Genomic DNA, 19554 nt, shown 5'->3' on the forward strand with positions numbered 1-19554 from the left:
CATTACTCCCATGGACTGTGTTTATTTCATATAAAATGGGGCAATGATGTCATCTACTGGTGCTTGGGCATCAATAAGTTGTTGACATTTTTGCAAATTTGACATTTGCATTGGAGCTTAATCAGATTCCAACTAGCCACGTTGAAAACAATTTAATTGACAAGTATACTTATCAAAGGCAGTGAATTAATTGTGGCATTTAAGCACTAACGGTGAATGTTAAGTTTATGTTAAAACTGATTTAGAATCAGTATACATTATTATTGTCTGAACATTTTGCACAGGAATAATTTTTGAATAAATGAAACCTTTAAATAAACGTTTGTTGGGTTTATTAAATTAAAATCGTAATTTACCGAAATGACTGGAAATAAAAATCGAGATTTAATTTTTCCAGTCCATCTTAAAGCCACTGGGGGTGAAATAGACAGTTGAAGTGTTTGATCACTTTGGTGGAATGACAAGTCCGTTGCTGTGTTGCCTTTCACAAACGTATTTACTCATGTTAACAAGCTTCCAAGTATCATGAAGCGCTCCAAAATACGTTCAAATCTTTCCGATAATAAGCACAATGTGCCCAACCCCTAGCGACCTTAACAGCGGTCTAAAAACTGTATTGCTTCATGTCTAATTGCACACCTCATGATTTGCTTTTGTGAGCATAATAAATTGATGTGGCTGGCCAGATCTGGCCCCCAGGTCTTGAGTTTGACACCAGTGCTTTCAACCATTCATACATTTGGTCTGTTTGACTTATTTTTATTAATCCCCACCAGATCTCCATAGAATTGCGCTAGACATGCTATGCCATCACTTAGCTTCCAATGATATTATGTTGTGCTTATTCAGGAGCAAGTGTCTGCTTTGGAGAACCAGGCCAATCAGCTGGGCCTCCAGGCATCTCAGGAATGCGAGCGTCTCGCCAAAGACAGGACCATCACCCTGCAAATGCTCCAAAAGGTTCACCATTCAAATACTGGCTAATTGCAGTAATGTTAATGAAGGGATGTTGCAGATCGGGCAGGAATACAGATTTGAATACACTTTATTCACTGGCCCTGTAGAATGTTTTTAAGAATAACTAAAAAAAAATATGTTCTTTTTGCGATGCAGGAGAAGGAACGGTTGTCTGCTTTGGAGCAGAGGTACTACAGTTTAACTGGAGGCAAGAGCTTCCCAAAGTCCCCTACAGCCATGAGAGAAGTAAGATTTAATGTTATTGTTATCCAATGAAAAGACTCACACCCATAAACACAAGGCCACTTTGCTTTGGTGACTAACGACTGACTCTTACGCTTCTGCGGTTTGCCAGTGCGCGTTTCAATGCACACATACTTTTTATTGCTTGTTGTCTTTTTAAGAGCTTAGTCATCTTTTATACTTCACTTCATTGCCAAATGTATTTCACTCCACAAAGCCTTAACAACTCATACATCTTTTTTTTTTAAGAAGAAATTTTCATGACTTTTATGTGTAACTAAAAAAAAAAAAAAGTTGCACGGTAGCTGACATTTTCTCCTGCTAGAATTCCCTCTCCCTCTTACCCCTCCCCTTTCTGTCAATTGCACCCCAGCAGCTCAAGAGAGGTACCCACCTGTCTAACCATTCCTATGTGACGCTTCAGCTCTGCTCTTCAATCTCTGCATCATTAATGTCTGGTTGAAAGTTAGACTCCCATTGTGGCTGTTTGGTTTGCTGCCGAACATAAACAATGAAAACAACAATTTCCCTGCCTGGCCAATAAAAACTCGCTATAACCTTTAGCTCATTTTGTTTAGATAAGCTTATGCAGTGCCACAGGATGTACAGTACTGTAAAATTGCATTAATCCAGTGATGGATCAACTTTATATTTTTCCTGATTATATCGTATTAAATGATCCAACTGCTGCTTAAAGCCCCTATCAAAGAGTCACAATTCCAACATTGTCCCTCGCCCAAAAATCATGTGATGTATTAATGGCATCTGCTATAGCAAGATGCAACTATTTTTCCCCCCACGCATATAATGTTTCTCAACATTGACCTGACATAAAACCAGATCATAAAAGCATCTGCCACGTCTTTGTTAGATATGCCGATTACATTGGAACCGGGATTTGGTCTCGTGACAATATCCATGTTTTCATTATTGTGGAGTCCAATCGCTTCTTCGCGATTATTTTATCAATTTATTCTTTTGTTTGTTTTTAATGGGAAGTGCTCTTACTTTACTCAGACAGTCTAGAATGTAGTCTGCCTTTTGTCCAGATGGGACAGTCTCCTGCTCTAACTATGGACAAGAGATGCGATGATGATCTAAACTAATCCAGAATCACTATTATCGGATCAAATTTATGAATTTTAGCAACCTCCTTAGTTTTTTCTTTACTTGATAACAATTAATTAACTCATTTGCTCCCAAAAACGTAAAAATATGTTCTATTTTAAATGGTTTTAAATAAGTGTCCCAAAGACGTATTTATACGTTTTTGTTGTTGTTGTTTTTTATGCTAGAGCATACAAGAAGGCTTTGATGCAGCCTCTGAACTGAAGAGAATACTTAAAGCAATGGTAGTTATTACAAATTCGGCGAGTATACGAGATCAATCAGGGCCATGTTTCAAAACAAGCCCATTTACCCACAGTTCTAAACAGATTTGTGATTAATGATGAAACTGAAAGCTATATTCTAATGCAAATTGCTGCAAAACGGAAACAGATACAAATATACTTTTTTTTTTCCTGATGAATGAAGAGTGAATAAATAAAGATCTTTATTTTGGTAGGTTCCATGTTTTTATAGCAATAGAACCCAATATTCTGTGGGCCTTGCAATATCAATCAAATTTCAGTCAAACAGCCGGGAGGGAAGGGGGTTGCTTTAGTGAAAATGGCTGGGACTGAATGAGTTCAAACTTCTTAACAATGTTATCAATGATCCACAATCATCGTCTTTTGCAGGAAGTTGCCCTCTCAAACGATGACGTAAGAAACTACTGTATCAGTTTGAGTTAAATAAGTTTGTCAGTGGAAACCTGTTACTTACTACAGTAAATATTTGCAACTAAGACATACTTTACTTTGTTTACCCCTGGTGGGAGACTTTAGTTAGCCTGGTAGAGGATATTAAAGTGACATGTATCATTCCATCATTATACCCAATACAATCTCCGCTTATAACACACATTAGGAAGGACACATCTTGTGTGTTTTATACTGGGCACTGTCCAAGAGAGAATCAGGCCAGAAAGTATGGCCCAGTGTTCACAGTTTGTTAGCACTCCTACAGTCTCATGCTGTCTTGACTGTTGCTGGCTGCTGTTCAGGTGTACGTTAAGATGTCTGATGTCTCTTTCCATTTAACTATCATTTCCATGTGATGTTGCTCCCTCTGCTGGTCAGCTGCTAATCAAAATACTCTGGCAGATTAGAGACACCCGTCATTTCTGCTTGTATTGTTTATTTAACTAAACATTTTGTGAGGTTTAAAATGAGGTAGCCATACTAGGTATTAATAAGAGCTGTTTGTGGCTGAGTAAAATCCCAAGCTTGAAAAAATAAAATGGTTTTAAAATGTTACCTGTAACCTAGTCATATAGTTCGTCTCAATGTATTTTAGTTATGTGATTATTACTCCAGTCTCATACCATTATTGGCCATAATCATGTCTGCACATCTACATGAGGTGATAGTTTTGTCTGTAAATTAACCAATTTTAGGTAAAAATTATGAAAATCTTTATACGTGTTTTTATTTTCTACAATCCCATTCGAGAGTGGATTGAACTAAATCTCAATCTGTCAATTTCAGAGCTTTTAATAGAGACAAACAGACCCTAAAGCAGCTTGACTGTTAATGTTTTGCTCTTTTGCTTCTACAATGGATACTTACATGCAGACTCTTTGTATTTTTCTGTTGTAACATACAAGTATGTTTAATGCGTTGTCCACCTGCTGCTGATGTTTCTATTCTGCCTTACGCCTGCTGTGTCCATGTGTGCGTTTGGGAAGGAGTATGTGACAGTAAGCCAGTTGAGTCAGATGTATGGGATGCCCAAGGTGGAGTCCTCCCCCACCTCTTCACTTCGCCATCCCCTGCAGTCTGAAGCTGTAGATACAACCTTCTCCTGCCTCCCCTCTTCTCTCGGCTCCTCCTTGTCTTTCCCTGTGGAGGTGTGTGCTGTCCTTCTCCTTTCGCTTCTCACATAACCTCTGAATGCACAATTCCCTTGTCATCCTCTGTGTCTTTCACATTAGATATGATGTATTAACCCACCGGTATATACTGTAAATCAGTTTCTCAATTTCCACTAATATAAATAGTAGTAGTAATAGGTGCAATGGTTATTTTACTAAATGCTAAAGCTGTTTTTGTCTATAAGTAAGTGTTACAGAATTTCACAAGACTTGTTACAGTCTACTAGGGGTGTGCCATAAAAATAGATTCTCATAAGAATTGCGATTCTCATTTAGTACGATTCAGAATTGATTTAAAATGTTCCAAAGTCGATTTTATTTAAATTATTTTATACCGTCTTGCCCTTGTTTGTGTGTGCCTTTATTGGGAACGCTGTTCATGCTGTACACGTTTTGGCCACTATGCCAATTTTTTTTTTGCAGCAGCAACAGTATAGGAAGAGCATATGCCAGTCAGTAATGTTAACATGCTTCTCTGTAAATATTCCTAAGCGTTATGTATGAATAGCCGTTCTTTTGAGTGATAAAAGTGCTAATTAGCATTAGTGAGTCAGACTGGAGTAGATCATGACGATTCTTTGCACATCTATAAATTGAAGCAGAAATCATTGTCAATCAAATCATTTTGAATAAAAAATCGAAATCGACTGAATAGAATCGCAGACCCAAAAATCGGAATTGAATATTGTTTCTCGTGTGTTGCGCCAACACTGAAACCAAGTAAACCAAAAAAAAAAAAAACTATATAAAATTTGAAATAATATTAGATGACAATTATAACTTTTTGTCATTATAGTTCTTAGCTAATTTGTTGGGAGAAGTAACATGCATTTGATTGATGTTTGGATTTTTATTTGTTTGTTTTTGAGCAGATTAAACAAATATCTCATGTTCCAAAAAAGCCAAACATAGCACAATACATTATAACAAAGAATTAGAAAATGATCATGGAAAAAAAAGCCTTGATCATGTACACCAGCGGCAACTGAGCAAGCTCAACATGTGCTGCTCAAAAAAGAAGTGAGAAGAAGAGAATTTATTAAATCCCACCCCCATCTTCAATTAATATAACTTCCGCTTCCCTAGTATTTAAATTACAGCCATACAAGTCCTACTGATCAATAACAGGTTAAGGAAACTGGAACATTACATACGGATACTATCTAAATAATACTTTGTACAATTTAGAAAACAATATGTTGCAGCAATAATTAAATATCAACAAAGGTAATACGAATATTATATATACCAACTTGGTCAAGTATCATCAAGGACATACCCACAAATATTGGAATGAAACAAACTAGCATGGTAGAAACTACTAACCAATAACAACATGGTCAAAAAAGAGCCAGTGAAGGGCAATTAAATCTAAGACCAGCCCTTCTGATACTGTGACCACATCATATATTTGTAAGATACTTTAAAACTATAAATGTTTTGACATTGCTTGCGGTGTAGGTCCAGACTGTTCCACATTACACACACACAAAAACTCTTACTGGTAGTTCAAAATGTTGGTAGTGTAAAAGCAAGATAAGTCAATTTTGATTTCATTTCAAATTAACAAATATAGTTCAACAACTTCACATTTGTCTGTTTTGGGGGTGCTTTAGAAAGACAGCATTCTACTGATTATTGTAAGAAAATCAGTCGTTATAAGAAGTGAGTGTGTCTGCAGTGATTTGTATTCTGCTCAAGGAGGGATGTCACTTCTTAATTCAAACTGCAGGGGAGATACATTAAAGGAAAGATTAAGTCAAACTGAACAGGATGAACATGTTAATGCTACTGTGAGAAACTGGGCCATTGCAGTAGACAAGTAGAATTGGTATACAGAAATGTAAAACAGGGATATAGCGGCTGGAGGGTATAAAGCATACCGCAGTTGAAATGAACAATGCTGTGTTGGAGATATTTAAGAAGACATTTCAAAAGTATAACAAAAATGTTTCATCTTTCCTCCTTACTGTTTTAAATGCTTTCTAATCTCTGCATTGTTTTCTCTTCATTTTTCTGTCTTTTCCATGCCGCACCTCTCTCTCTCTCTGCTGCTGCTGTTGCTGCTTCAGTACCAGTCTGAGAGCATCAGGCCTCCACTGCCCAAACTAGATTTAGAACAGTGGTACCAGGAGCTGTTGGTGGGTTCCAGCCAGCTTTGGTCCCCCCCACTGCCAGCCAAGTCTCTGTCAGGCCGCAGGCCCGCGCTGCAGGTAGAGGGTCTACATTCTCTTTTCCATTCCTTCTGTCTTTTCGGCACACTATGGCACCTCTACAAGGTTGAACCTGCAGCTTTCTGTTGCAATTTCGTCTATTTTCATGAACGGCGTAAATTCGGCTTGGTGTACGGTGTAACTGTGCACCAGAGGAAAAACCAGTGTTGGTAATTTTGTGGCCGAGCGCAGGCCGGTGTATCTACAGGTGGGCAATCTGTCCAGTGCAAGTGCTAAATAATGCAGCATTTTTCTAACCCGTGCTGCGTCTTTACAGTTGAACCAAGCAAAAAAACATCTTGATCATAAAATTTAGTACTGATTGAAAGTCTACTCATTGCCTCAATTATTTAACAGCCTCTCACAGCAATTTCCCTGCAGGTGCAAACGTCTCATCCGTGGTGGAATGACCATCGCAGCGGATTTCCAATACATTAACAGTAGATTCAGCTTGCTCAACTACAGCCCCTCATCCATTTTTGTGCTCTATCATCAGGTGTTCCGTTCCAAGCTTGAAAGTGATCCAGGACAGTCTCCTCATCTAGCCAACTCTGGATCTACTCTGCAACAGGGAGCAGCAACATTGGGCCGCAACTCAAGCTCCAAAGTAAGCTCATTCTACTTTTTTGTGGAGAGCTGTAACAATTTCGTTGTCGTCATGACACGATATTAAAAGCAGCATATTTGTAAAAAAAAAGAAAGAAAAAAAAGTCAGGTTGATTTCCATTTGTGCAGTTGTAGCACCCTCTGGTGTTTTTTTTTTTTTTGTACAGTTTAATTTTCACAAGGCATGTTTTGGCCCTTCTATGTTTAAAATCCACACTAATGGTCAGAATAAGGGGAACGTAATATGTTTGCGAACTGAGTCAATATGTGCAGGAACTCAATATGTGCATTAGAAAGTAAGTGTCAATATTAAGTGTTATTAAAGATTGTAGGTTTTTTATATGCTTTGCTGTTATGTACAAAAGCACAATATTGTGACTTTTTTTATATATATATCGCCAACCTCCCCACAATATCGTGATAATTATCATATCGTGACCTTCATATTGTAATATCGTATTGTAATGTTTGGATATCGTTGCATCCCTAGTCTTCAGTAGTGATTGATTGCCTTACTCTCCCTCATGCCAAAGAATCTTCTGACTGGATTTTCTGTTCCCTCTTACCTTTTAGAGCCCTCTTTTAACCCCCAAAAACTCTAGCAGCCTGCCCAGGAACCTGGCTGCCACCCTGCAGAGCATCGAGACCAAGAGACAGCTCGCTCTGCAACAAAAAGGTAAATGTGTACAGTGTATATATAAGAAAAGAGAGTATTTCATCTGTGATTAACTCTACACTTAGCATCAGGAGTGTGCGATACGGGCAAAGAAACTCCCGTTTTTTTCATTTTTTTTTTCATTAACTCTTTGACTACCAGACGTTTTCAGAAAAGGGATGCCGTCAGTGCCAGCCGATTTAAGCATTTTGACTGATCTTTCAAGGTCCACAGAAAATGTTCTGTTTGGACTATAGAAACACACATACTACCTAATGAAAGATTGGACTTTCATCTTTCATCAGAAAAAAAAGTTTGTGTCTACCTTATTCCGTTCTTTAGTAATCAACAATAGAAAATGGTTAGTTTCACCCGATTTCGCTTGTTTTGGACTCAAATACGGAGAAATCAAGCTTTTAGTGAAACGATATTATTTCATGCATTCTAGTGAATTTTACACTTCTTTTTGTCCATGAATGATGCCACAAACACCTAAATAGTGCTTTACTTCTATAAAACACTACCACCAAGAATGAAAAAGTGTTTTTTGATAGCAAAATACGTTTATTTACATTCAACAGTGTAACAATTTGACAACAATTTGGCAAACTATTTACAAATGTGTGCAACTGTGGTGCTATTTACAAATATGTGGATGTTTCAACGACAGTTTTTCTTTTTGTAACACTCTCCTGCGTGCAAGGAGACGCAACAGCATTTGCACAACAGATTGCCTCTTCGCGTGCTCCACTTTCTTGCAGGCCGTTTTTTCCGGGGAATAGCAAGTATATACTGCAGTGTGTGTTGCCATCAAGTCTAATATCAGGATCATGCTACGGTTACGTTACGGTGGTGTTACGTCTGGCTTCCTCATGTCCTTCAGTTGCTATACCGGGTGGTAGATGTTCTGATCCATCTTATCCACTCCATTCATGGTGGCATCGTAGTCCAGAACCAGTGTCTTCTCCGTGATCAGACTGTACCCGCTCCTCCGATGAATATGCATTGGACTCGGGGTACTCTTCATTGTCCGACAAAATGTCCGCATGTGCAGCTCCGGCGTTAGCAGAGCTAGCCGGTGATGCTTTATGACGTGAGAATAAAGGCCGCGTCCAACCGTGGCGTCCAACTGTGGCGTCAACCTCGGGATTCACCATCATCATCAATGTGCATTGGTCTCTCCATCGCCCGATCGAATGTCCGATTGTGTAGAAGTACCCGGTCGGTTATTGTGCGCGTTTTCCGGCGTTAGCAGCGCTAGCCGCGCTTAGCCGGTGAGGCTTACTACGTGATCATAACGGTCGCGTCAAGGCTTCCAACTTTGGCGTCAAGCTCGGAGTCATCATCATCGTCGACATCAATGCGCTTTTTAGTATTGATCGATGCTTTCCGTCTTTGAAAAAAATGCTCAAGCGTGAGCTGCTTGCAACCGGTTGCCATTGTGGCTTCATCAGCCATTGTCCCCTCAACACTCTAGCTCCGCCTCACGTCTTCTACTGACGCCCACGGTGGGCGGCCCATCCAACCTTGTGCAAAGAGAGTCATCGCTGCCATCTAGGGGTCAAAACGAGTCATTATACTAACCAGATCTGCTTGATACTTTCAGCACAGCTGCCCAAGGCTTTCCTCCACCCGTTTCCAAAAAAACAAAAAAAAAACATAGTGAACGTCTTTTAACGTCCTCGGCGCCCTTCCGTAGGTTTATGCTAAACGTTTTATAACGTTTATGGCGGTCAAAGAGTTAAGGATAATCTGATGATATCCTACAAAAAATGCTGTAAATCTCTTGGCTTGCTTCCCTGGATATTTATGGATATATACAGCATTTCAGCACAAGAGCTCTTGTTTAACTCATTCACACCCAAAAACGTGTAAATACGTTTTTTAATACTTTGTCCTTCACGCCCCAAAACATATTTTAATGTTTTTTTTATGTATGTTTTTTATGCAAGAGCATACAGAAGGCTGTGATGCAACTTCTGACATGAAGAGGTGGCTTAAAGTAATGGTAGTTATTACAAAAAGGGCCAGCAGGTGGCAGCAGGGTATAAGAGATCAGCCAAGGCCATGTTGCAACAAAGCTCTTCTTCTCAGTGCTTTCAACAGGTTTGTGTTTAATGATGAAACTTAGCTATATTCTAATGCTAATTGCTGCAAAACGGAAACAGATGCAAATATACTTTTTTTTTCTAATGAAAAAAGAGACTCTAATCTTTTGGCTGGGAGTGAATGAGTTAATTTAATAAGTAGCTTTTTGCATCGCAATTGATCGTGAAGGTTGGTGATGAACCAAGTCGTTGGTTGAGATATTCATGTCTACGTTTTGCCAGTCAGTCATTTAAAAAGTGCAGTTTGACACCAGTTACACTTGGTGCATATGTAGTGGCTAAAAAAAAAAGTCTACACACCCCTGTTTGAATGGCAATTTTTTGTGATATTAAGAACATGAGACCAAACAAAAATAATTCCAAACATTTTCTCTCCATTAATGTGCCCTATAACCTGTACAATTTGAAAAATTTGTAAAAATAAACAAGTGAAATGAAAAACCGAAATGGTGTGTTAGGTGAAGAACGAGTCGGATTAACCACCTAAATTTCCAATGTTCTAGCAGTCTTTTCCTGACATGTTGAATCAGAGGCACTTTAAATGGTGGCAGTTGTGTGTTAATTCCCATTTAACATTATTTTGAATGTGATTGGTTTATTCTAACATTATGCAACCATTTTATTTCACTTGCTAATTTTTACTTCCTTCTCAAAGAATAAAAAAAAAAACGAAGAAGAGTTTTACAGATCATAGGTCATATTAATGGTGGAAAAAGTTTTGAAATTATTTTTCATGTTCTTATTTTTTATATCACAAAAACCTGGCATTTGAACAGGGGTGTGTAGATGTTTTTGTTCCACGTTTCAACAGCATGTACAGATTCTTTCCATCTGTTTGTGTTTGTCTGTGGACTTCAGAACATCAGTCCTCCACTCAGCCGCCCATTGAGGGAAGATCAGCAGGTAGCTTTTGTAACAGTGTGACCTCAAAACTACCTTGGTCTTGGTCTTATCCGACAATAGCAATGTTAACCGATTGTTGGTGGGTGTGTTAATTGATGCCTCTGACCTTCAGTCTTTTCCATGCCTGGTGTTTCATTAACTCCCAAAGATGATTGTTTTTGTGTTTTGTTTTTTTAATCTTCTGTTTTGACTGTCGAGCCTTTCTTTGGTGGGGAACAAATCATGCATGTTGAGGATCTTTTGGAATTATGGGCTGTAGTGTCTCTTGGCTACAGATGTGTATAACAATGAAATCGCAGCAACATGATATCAAATACCTAATCAAGCCTGATGGAATTTACACATTGAGTGGTGTGTGGTGCATGATTTATAGTAGTGGTTTTCGTCCGGCCTGGTGTTTCTGCTGCTTGTATTTCTTCAGTATTGAACTAATTCAACTGTCTGCTGCTTTATTGGCCATTTTGCCTTCAGGATAAATAGTATATTAACACTGCTCAAAAGCACAAAAAACAAAACAAAACAAGAAACAAGCTTTTCAGACATCACATTTTTCAGGTCAACAGGTCATTGAAGAGCAGCGACGTCGTCTAGCCGAGCTCAAGCAGAGAGCAGCAGCAGAGGCTCAGTGCCAGTGGGAGGCGCTCCACGGCTTGCAGCCTCACCTCATCACCTCCGCGCCGTCCTACTCCCCAGGAATGACCTACAGCCCCGCACTGAGTCACAGATCTACGGGCCCCCTTCCGCTGGTCCAGCACTCCATCCTACATCACCATCCAGCGTCAGCCGCAGAGCAGCCCTACGACACGCTCAGCCTGGAGAGCTCGGACAGCATGGACACCAGCGTGTCCACAGGGAACAACTCCGCATGCTCACCAGATAATTTGTCCAGGTAACCAGGAAAACCTCACCCATGTATAATAATAATCACTATTGGTTAGAGTTACGCAGATGGCGCCAAATTAGAACACCTTTTCTGTTTGCGCACAAAAGAGCAACCAAGCAAGTACTGTAACAAAGGATAGGTTAGGGCTGCTCGTATATGGAAAAAAGAATAATCATGATTATTTTGGCAATAATTGAAATAACGATTATTCAAACGATTATTTTTTGGTACAAAAAAAGTATTTAAAAATATTAAGACCGATTAAAAAAAGTACAAACACTTTAATTATGCAAGTTCATTTTGGACCAAACTGAATTTTTAATAATATATATTTATAATAATATTTATTTATTTAGGTTGGCAAAAACTTGAGGTTGGAGTGCAGCTTGTGCACTGTGCCGTAGGACGCTTATTAATTTAATTAATTTTAATTTCATTTAAAAATATTAAGACCAATTTAAAAAAATGCTTTTGAACCAAACGGAATTAATCATAATATACATTTATAATAATATGTATTTATAATACTATTTTTATTTATTTATTTATGCTGACAAAAACTTGAATTTGGAGTGCAGCATGTGCACTGTGACGATCATTTATATTTGAGTACAAAACAAGAAAATGTTTAAACAAAAAATATTAAGACAAATACAATTCTTTGAAACATAATAAGAATTATGCAAGTTCCTTTTGGATGAAACAAAATTGATTAAATTTGTTATTTTAAAATTTAAAGGTGCAAATGTATACATTTAAACAACTCAAAAAATAGTATTAATAATCATTTTTTATGATTATGCTGATTTTATAATTGTGGAGTGAAATATTTGAAATTGTAATTTAATTTTGATTAATTGCACAGGCCTAGGATAGGTTTAAAAAAAATCTGCAATTATTTGAATTTGTGAATAGCGAACCGTTATTGCCATTAATATACAGTAGATGGTCAGTACTGTAGCAACAGATTTATTAATAACGAGAGAGGGGCCAAGAATTCCGAATAATCCCATTTAACCATTTTATGACAAATTCAGTCAGGCTCACATTCAAAGGCACCCACAGGCACCATTTCCCAGACTGCTCCCCACCACTTAAAGACTTCATCTTCACATTTTAATTTGGGGACCATCTGTTAGGAACAGGTTGTGTGCCGTGTTACTAAAGTGTTCACTGCAGGATGCTCTCATCTGAACTCACTGTTCACGGCTTTCTTGTAGCTCACACGAGACAAAACTGTATTGCTAAAATATTTTTGGATCACTTTAATGGCATTTATGCACTAATTAAAAGTGCACATTGGAGACCAAGGGACGAGATAAAGAGAGCAAACCTGCATGTTTCCGCTCAGTCGGCGTCGCCTTATTTGAATCCAGTTTTTGACACATTAATCGTCGTCTCATACACGTTATGAACAAAAATATGCATTCATTAATCCAGTTAGTCACATTCCATGTCATTGCAGATATTGATGTCCAATGTTTCACGATGGTATGTGCTCTTGTACTCTGTCCTAGTGAAGATACAATTACTCGTGTACAACATGACCATATTAAAATCAGACACAGTCACACAAATTCTGTAGAGTAAATTTTACTTTAAACAGATCCTATTCAGTCCTACTCTAAACAGAGTAAAATTTACACTTGGAAGATGGAAGTATATTTTGCCAAATTATTATTTGTGTGCAAGAGAATTTGCCTATCACAAAAATTCACTCACAATTTAAGTACTTTTTGCAAGGATAGATTTTGACAAAATTTTACAAGTTTATTTAAAAAAAACATGTTACACAAGAGTTGAGGAACGAACTCATAACCTTCTGCTTGGGAGACCACTCTACCACCTGCGCTATGCCACTCCTACTGTGTGTTAATCTTTGTACCTCTGAGACCAAAAATTATGTTTTTGGTCTCCTTTTGGATATTAGGAAACAGTAGGAGTGGCGGAGGAGTTAATTCCTCAATCAACCCTTGTGTAACTTAAAAAAATAATAATAATAAATTTGTCAAAATTTCTCCTTGCAAAATTACAATCTCTAACAGGTTTTTCATTGGATAGGCAAATTCCCTCCAACACACTCTTTCACGTGCAAATTTTACTTTGTTTAGAGTTGGACCAAATAGACTATTTTTAGAGTAAAATTGACTCTACAGAATTGATTGCTCACCTTTACTCTGATGTAAAAGCGAAATATCATGTGTGAAATCATAAATATCTCAGAATCAGTTTGAATGCAGATGCGGTGTTTTTGTTTCCACCTCAAGTGTTGGAGGAACGGACTCGTTGAAGATTGAAGAGATGGAGAAAATGCTGAAGGAGGCACAGATGGAGAAAGCCAGACTTATTGAGTTTCGGGTAAGTGCCATGACACCAGGGCCGTTATGAGATCATGACTGTTTGGAATCAGATTTTGCTGATTGATGACTTTTTGTAGTGATGCGATCAATAAGGGAGAATGCTTCAATACTGCAATCAAGTCCTTTCATTTATTTTTTATTGGCCTTTTTATCAATTCATTTTGTCATTGTACCTTATGTGGGTGCTAATAAGTGTTAAATGCCTAAATAAATACGTTTCTGAAGTGTTTTTAAGAGCACAAGGACAGCAGGGACATAAATTTATGTGTACTCTTTTGAAGTATTGAAGGAAAGAGCTCTCTTTCAGGAACAAGAGAGCTTCGCTCGCCATCACTTGTTGGAGGAAGAGCGGAAAAGGAGGGAAGAAGCCGAGAAAAGACTGCAGGATGAAACTCTCCACCGACAGCAGCTGGTGGAGAAGGAAGTGAAGTTGAGGGCCAAGAACTTCTCTCAGGTGAGTCAAAGGAGACATAATTGGAAATGTGCGGCGTGAAATGACCTCTCGTCCAAATTGATAGCATTTTACAGACATGCACATTTGAAGGTGTCTGGAATGAAGTCTGCTGCTTGATGTTTGGTCACATAAAAAAATACATATGCCGTTTTCCACATTAGTGTGCGTTTATTACATTTTTAAGATAAGATCATCCCTAAATAAAATCCAGAATGATACAGTCCACCTCTGCATACATGTACGTATTTATTTATTTATGTGCTGTATTTATTTTCCCGTTGAATTCAATGGCCATCAATTTTATGTGGATTTTTGCATATCATCGACTGGAATTGCAAAACCAAATTCCAAATTCCTGAAGACTCTTCTTAACTTACTCTTCTATTGATCAGTTATTAAGAACTGCCTCAAACGGCATTAGATCCATCAAATGAGGCTGTATTGAATGATCTCAAGAGCCAATGAGTATTTGTCATCGTCATTCTTATCAGTTGACATTTTATTTTATTTTTTAGCTGTGATGAATATCATGAACATGATCCTGCAACTTAAAAAGCTGCATGAGAAATTGTTTGTTGTATTGCCCTTTCTCTATGGCGGGCTTTATGAAATGTTTCTGAGATGTCACATTAACATGACAATATGTTATTTAACTAATTTGCCATAAATAAAAATAAATATGTTCCATTTAAAATATTACTGTGCTCCCAAAGACGGATTTATACGTTTTATTATGTTTGTTTGTTTTTATGCTGGAGCATACAGAAGGCTTTGATGCAGCCTCAGAACTGAAGAGAATGCTTGAAGCAATGGTAGTTATTAAAAAAACGAATGAACGAATGAAAATGGCTGGGAGTGAAAGAGTTCATTTAAAAAAAGCAGTACAGATCAGCAAATAATGAGCTGCTGTCATGTATTAATCCCCCCTTTCACCCCTTTTTGTTCTGCATGTGTCCAGGCCCGTCCTATGACGCGCTACCTGCCAATTAGGAAGGAGGAGTTTGACCTTCGCGTACACATTGAGACATCAGGCCACAACGTGGACACCTGCTACCACATCATCCTCACTGAGAAGATGTGCAAGGGCTACCTGATCAAGATGGGAGGCAAGATCAAGTCGTGGAAGAAACGCTGGTTTGTCTTTGATCGCCTCAAAAGGACCTTCTCGTACTACGTCGGTAAGAAGAGTTCAACTTGACATATATTTGAGTCGCTCCAGATGATTCAGAATCACAAATGACTCATATATCTCAGGCCAAGCATCCAAAAATTGTCAATAGTAATCTCATTACTGAAAAATAGACAGTATATTACAAGCACATCATGTATTAATATTTTTAAATTGAGGGTAATTCATGACAGGATGAGAGCTGGATAGAAATACTCCTCCAACAAAATGGCTTCTTAATTCCATTTACACAGTCTTGTTTGGTTGTCTTTTATTACCAGATTAGCTGACATAATTATTCATACAGTTGAATCAAAGTTTCAAAAATGATTACTTGTTCAGATGTAACTATTCAATAACAGCACACAAGGTGAAGAATCATGTTTTCCCAGAAATCCTGTCCTAGTAGCTTTTTTCTCCACCTCAATTTTATTGCTGGATTTGTTTTAGCTGTCTTGCCAAACGTCAACTTCCTGCGGATCAACAGTTTGAAAAAGATAGACTATATTGTTGGTACCTTCCTGTTAGAGACTAAAATAAACAAAGGTCCCTGAAATAATTTAAAAAAGTAACTTAACATTGACTATTGAATTATTATTATTATTTTTCTTTTCTTTTTTTGGTCCAGGCAAATTATTTATTTATTTTTGAAGTACAAGAATGGTCAATTACATCTATTGAAAAACCTTTTGAGGAAGCGACAAGCAATCAATTATTTCAATTCTCAATAAGATTTTTGAAAAATTGCCATTGATTATTGTTGCCTTTTTTATGATCGGTACATTTATTTTTGCTGACTTTTGTCAGCTTCAAGATGATATAGTAATTATGTGGGTTTTTATTTCTTTAAGGGAACGCTACCAATAATATTTAATAACCACCACAAAACTCTGAAAACTAAGCATTATGATTATTGTTGTTGTGATGGCAGAATTAGATCAGATTATTAGATTATTTGTGTTTATTTCTTTGTTTATTTAATTAAGTTGGGGTCTCCCTATCTTATTACCATAACCCCAAAAACAGAAACATTTTTATATTTGTTGTTATACGTATAAGATATACATTTTCTTGACAGAGCTTTATTGTAAAGTTTGTTGTTTTGATGAGTAATATTTACTGTGTATGTCAATTTTGTGGCAGTACATCATTTATTTTTATTTAGTTTGATTCCCAGGAAGGTACTAGATATTCTAATTGGGTCTTGCGCTTACAAAAAAATAAAATAAAAGTTATGGAAATGATTGTACCAGAGGACATAATGTAGCCAATTGGTGCATATGGCCTTTCCAATGTTTTCCCAAAACAAACATACATGAAATAATAATAAACTCGATATGATGATTATGTTCCCTTAGTGCTAACTGAAGAAATAAAGGTCAGATTCAAATGAATTCATATACTCACTAGAAGCACTTACGGTAAGTCAGACAACAACTGCAACATAAAAAATAAAAAAAAAGGCAACAAGCCACATTATGCAGCGTATATTGTAGCTTTCCAGTTGAAGTCTTTGTTTTGTGCGTCACATCATTTGTGAAGGACAGGGCATAAAAGGCCTTCAAATATGTACCATAAGCTAAAATATTGATGTCAGACATGTTCATGGCAGACTATTTTTTTCTCCACAGTATGATGTCTGAACATGTATGCTCCATCCAGACCTTCAGTGCGCGGCGCTGTAATTGATCTGCCGGCGTGAGCTCTGGGACACTTGTTCACTTTCCGCCCTTTATAGTCGTCTGAAGGTTCCGCTTAAAGCCTCTTAAAGTGCACCTTGTTTCAAGTGAGGAGGCGCATAGAGATGACTGGCGCTGTCGTTAAAATGCGCGTGGCGGTGGCGCTCCCCGAGGAGGCTGATTGAGATGCATCGCTTGCCCTTTTCTCTTGACCTTGAACAATAAGTAACCAGAAGTGGTGAGAGCCGTTAACTGTATAATAATCACCCCGTACCAAAACGCAGAATTCTGCTCTCAATCAAATGAGATGCAAAAGCAAGGCTATTTGAATGCTAAACAGGTCATTAGCAGATAATAGCGGTGTATTAAACTATTCCTCGAAATGAAGTGGTGCATCTCTACCTCTACTCTTGAAGTTGGCTTGTGGAGTGTTTGTGCCTGGAGGTAGAAACCCGCTGTTGAGTTCCCCACCGGTTCCTTACTGCACTTCTGCAGTGGCTGATGAAACAAAGTGCAATGATGTAGCCGAGTAGCGTAAGAAGCAAGTCAAATCTCAACATACAATGAGAGCAGCTTTGCTTGGAAAAGAGAGGGCCAAAAGTGCTGCGCTTGTCCTTTTTTATCCATCAGCGCAAACACGCTCGTCATCAACGTTGTAAAAGACGCAAAGCGAGTCACGATACTAGGTAAGGTGCAACTGACAACTGAAAAGTCATCCGGTGTTTTTTTTGTTTTTCCTCCTTTAGACAAACATGAGACCAAGCTGAAGGGTGTTATATACTTCCAGGCTATCGAAGAGGTTTATTACGATCACCTCCGCAGCGCTACAAAGGTGAGCCGTTATCTCAAATCTAAGTTCATCCTCTCATTTATTTTTGTCGTTCTTCTTTTAAATCAACCTGTCCTTGCACCATTCTTTGCTTTCTTTCCTTCTGTTTTGCAACATTTGCTTTGGGCGACTGCTCTCACGTCTAGAGGTGCTTTTTCAACTTGAGTCCGACTAGTGTATGTATCCACCATGCTGCCTGTTCACTCATACTCATTAGCTTGGATTTACATATCCGTGTGTTTTGTTTGATCTACTAATCCTGCTTGTTCCCTGGGCCCTCCCTCCATTTTCCCTCCATTTTCCCGGCCCCTAGTTGAATGTCGTGTACAAAACCAGAGCTTACGTTTTTAGATTGTCGCTGTCCTTTGAAAGCACTTATGTCCATTTTTGTCTCTCTTTTTTTCTTTCTTTTTTTTTTTTTTTTTTTAAACATTTTTACATTTATGGGGGGAAATTGAGTGCAGGCATCTAAAAAAAAATCTAAATTTTCACAGGACAGTGACGATGAGTTATTTTTGTATATCACTGCACTTATGAAGGCTTATATGTCTTTTTTTCTAAAGGAAAGTACAGTACTGTGAAAAAGTTGAAACTATCCTAAATACTCCCCTCCAAACATATATATATATATTTGCTCTATAATGTTGAAAATATTTGTCTTCACCATAAGATGAATATGAAACAATCTTTTTTTGATAGAGGATGAGCCATTTTTCATGTGAGCAAAAGTATTGGAACATGTGACTGGTGTTACAAATACAAAAAAATGAGATGTCAATGGTGAAGCTGACAGAAGTAACAGTGCAGCAGAGCAGAACAACAGCAGTTGATGAAAGAAACACTGTGAGAGCTTTACAGAATGTAAAAAACAAACAAACAAGAAAACAACAGGCTCCCCCAGGGCAGGATAAAGGTATCACAATGTGCTGTTTGCAGAAGATGTCATGTACAAAAGTAAAGAGGTTACATGAAGGCTAGGCTGGAGCTTTCTGTTAAGTACAGAGATGAGCCTTTAACAAAGTGATGGGAAGGCTGAAAAGATTGATCTGCTAATGATCTCAAACTGGCCAGTTCATCTGTGAAACTCAGTGGCGGTAATGTTGCATGGCTTCCCCTGAGACAGACTCATAAATCTTGAACAACATGATGCAGAAGCCAGAAGTCGACAGTCTGCCAATTTAAAGAAGCATGTAAGCGAACAGATTGGGAGATGACAGATAGCTCGATTCAGATAGCACATTTACACAAGGCAAGTCAATGTTGACACAAAACCTAAAAGCATTTAAAAGCACTACACTACATTCAGAAGCAGAAAAAAGTACATTATCAACATTAAACACAAAACATTAAATAGAAGACTTTATGGTATTAAAGGTATGGGGAAAAGCAAAAAATGCTTAGCCTGGATTTAAAAGCACTTACACTCAAGGATGACTACACATCTGTTGGCAGCTTATTCGATTTGCATGCAGCATAACAGCTAAATGTTTGCTCAAACTCAACCATGTTTGCTTTGAAC

At 37.9% G+C, this 19554-nt stretch overlaps 1 protein-coding gene across 19 annotated transcripts in view; it reads left to right on the forward strand.

Annotated features, from left to right (window-relative positions):
- Positions 1-19554, forward strand: part of phldb1b (pleckstrin homology-like domain, family B, member 1b) — a 107112-nt gene that overhangs the window by 84787 nt on the left and 2771 nt on the right. For 11 of the 19 annotated variants that reach the window (XM_086079748.1, XM_086079755.1, XM_086079752.1 and 8 more), the window contains 13 exons: positions 850-960; positions 1114-1203; positions 3992-4153; positions 6250-6390; positions 6887-6997; positions 7570-7672; positions 10618-10662; positions 11218-11551; positions 13813-13903; positions 14213-14359; positions 15318-15537; positions 17953-18038; positions 18182-18211. In XM_086079748.1, coding sequence (XP_085935874.1) covers positions 850-960; positions 1114-1203; positions 3992-4153; positions 6250-6390; positions 6887-6997; positions 7570-7672; positions 10618-10662; positions 11218-11551; positions 13813-13903; positions 14213-14359; positions 15318-15537; positions 17953-18038; positions 18182-18211 — 1671 coding nt within the window. The remainder of the gene's footprint in view (positions 1-849; positions 961-1113; positions 1204-3991; positions 4154-6249; positions 6391-6886; positions 6998-7569; positions 7673-10617; positions 10663-11217; positions 11552-13812; positions 13904-14212; positions 14360-15317; positions 15538-17952; positions 18039-18181; positions 18212-19554) is intronic. The other 8 variants (XM_086079753.1, XM_086079767.1, XM_086079768.1 and 5 more) reach the window with 5 other exon arrangements.

The sequence above is a fragment of the Leptonotus elevatus genome, chromosome 7 (assembly GCF_054856555.1).
Source record: "Leptonotus elevatus isolate MCC_2025b chromosome 7, RoL_Lele_1.0, whole genome shotgun sequence".
Taxonomy (NCBI): Eukaryota; Metazoa; Chordata; class Actinopteri; order Syngnathiformes; family Syngnathidae; genus Leptonotus; species Leptonotus elevatus.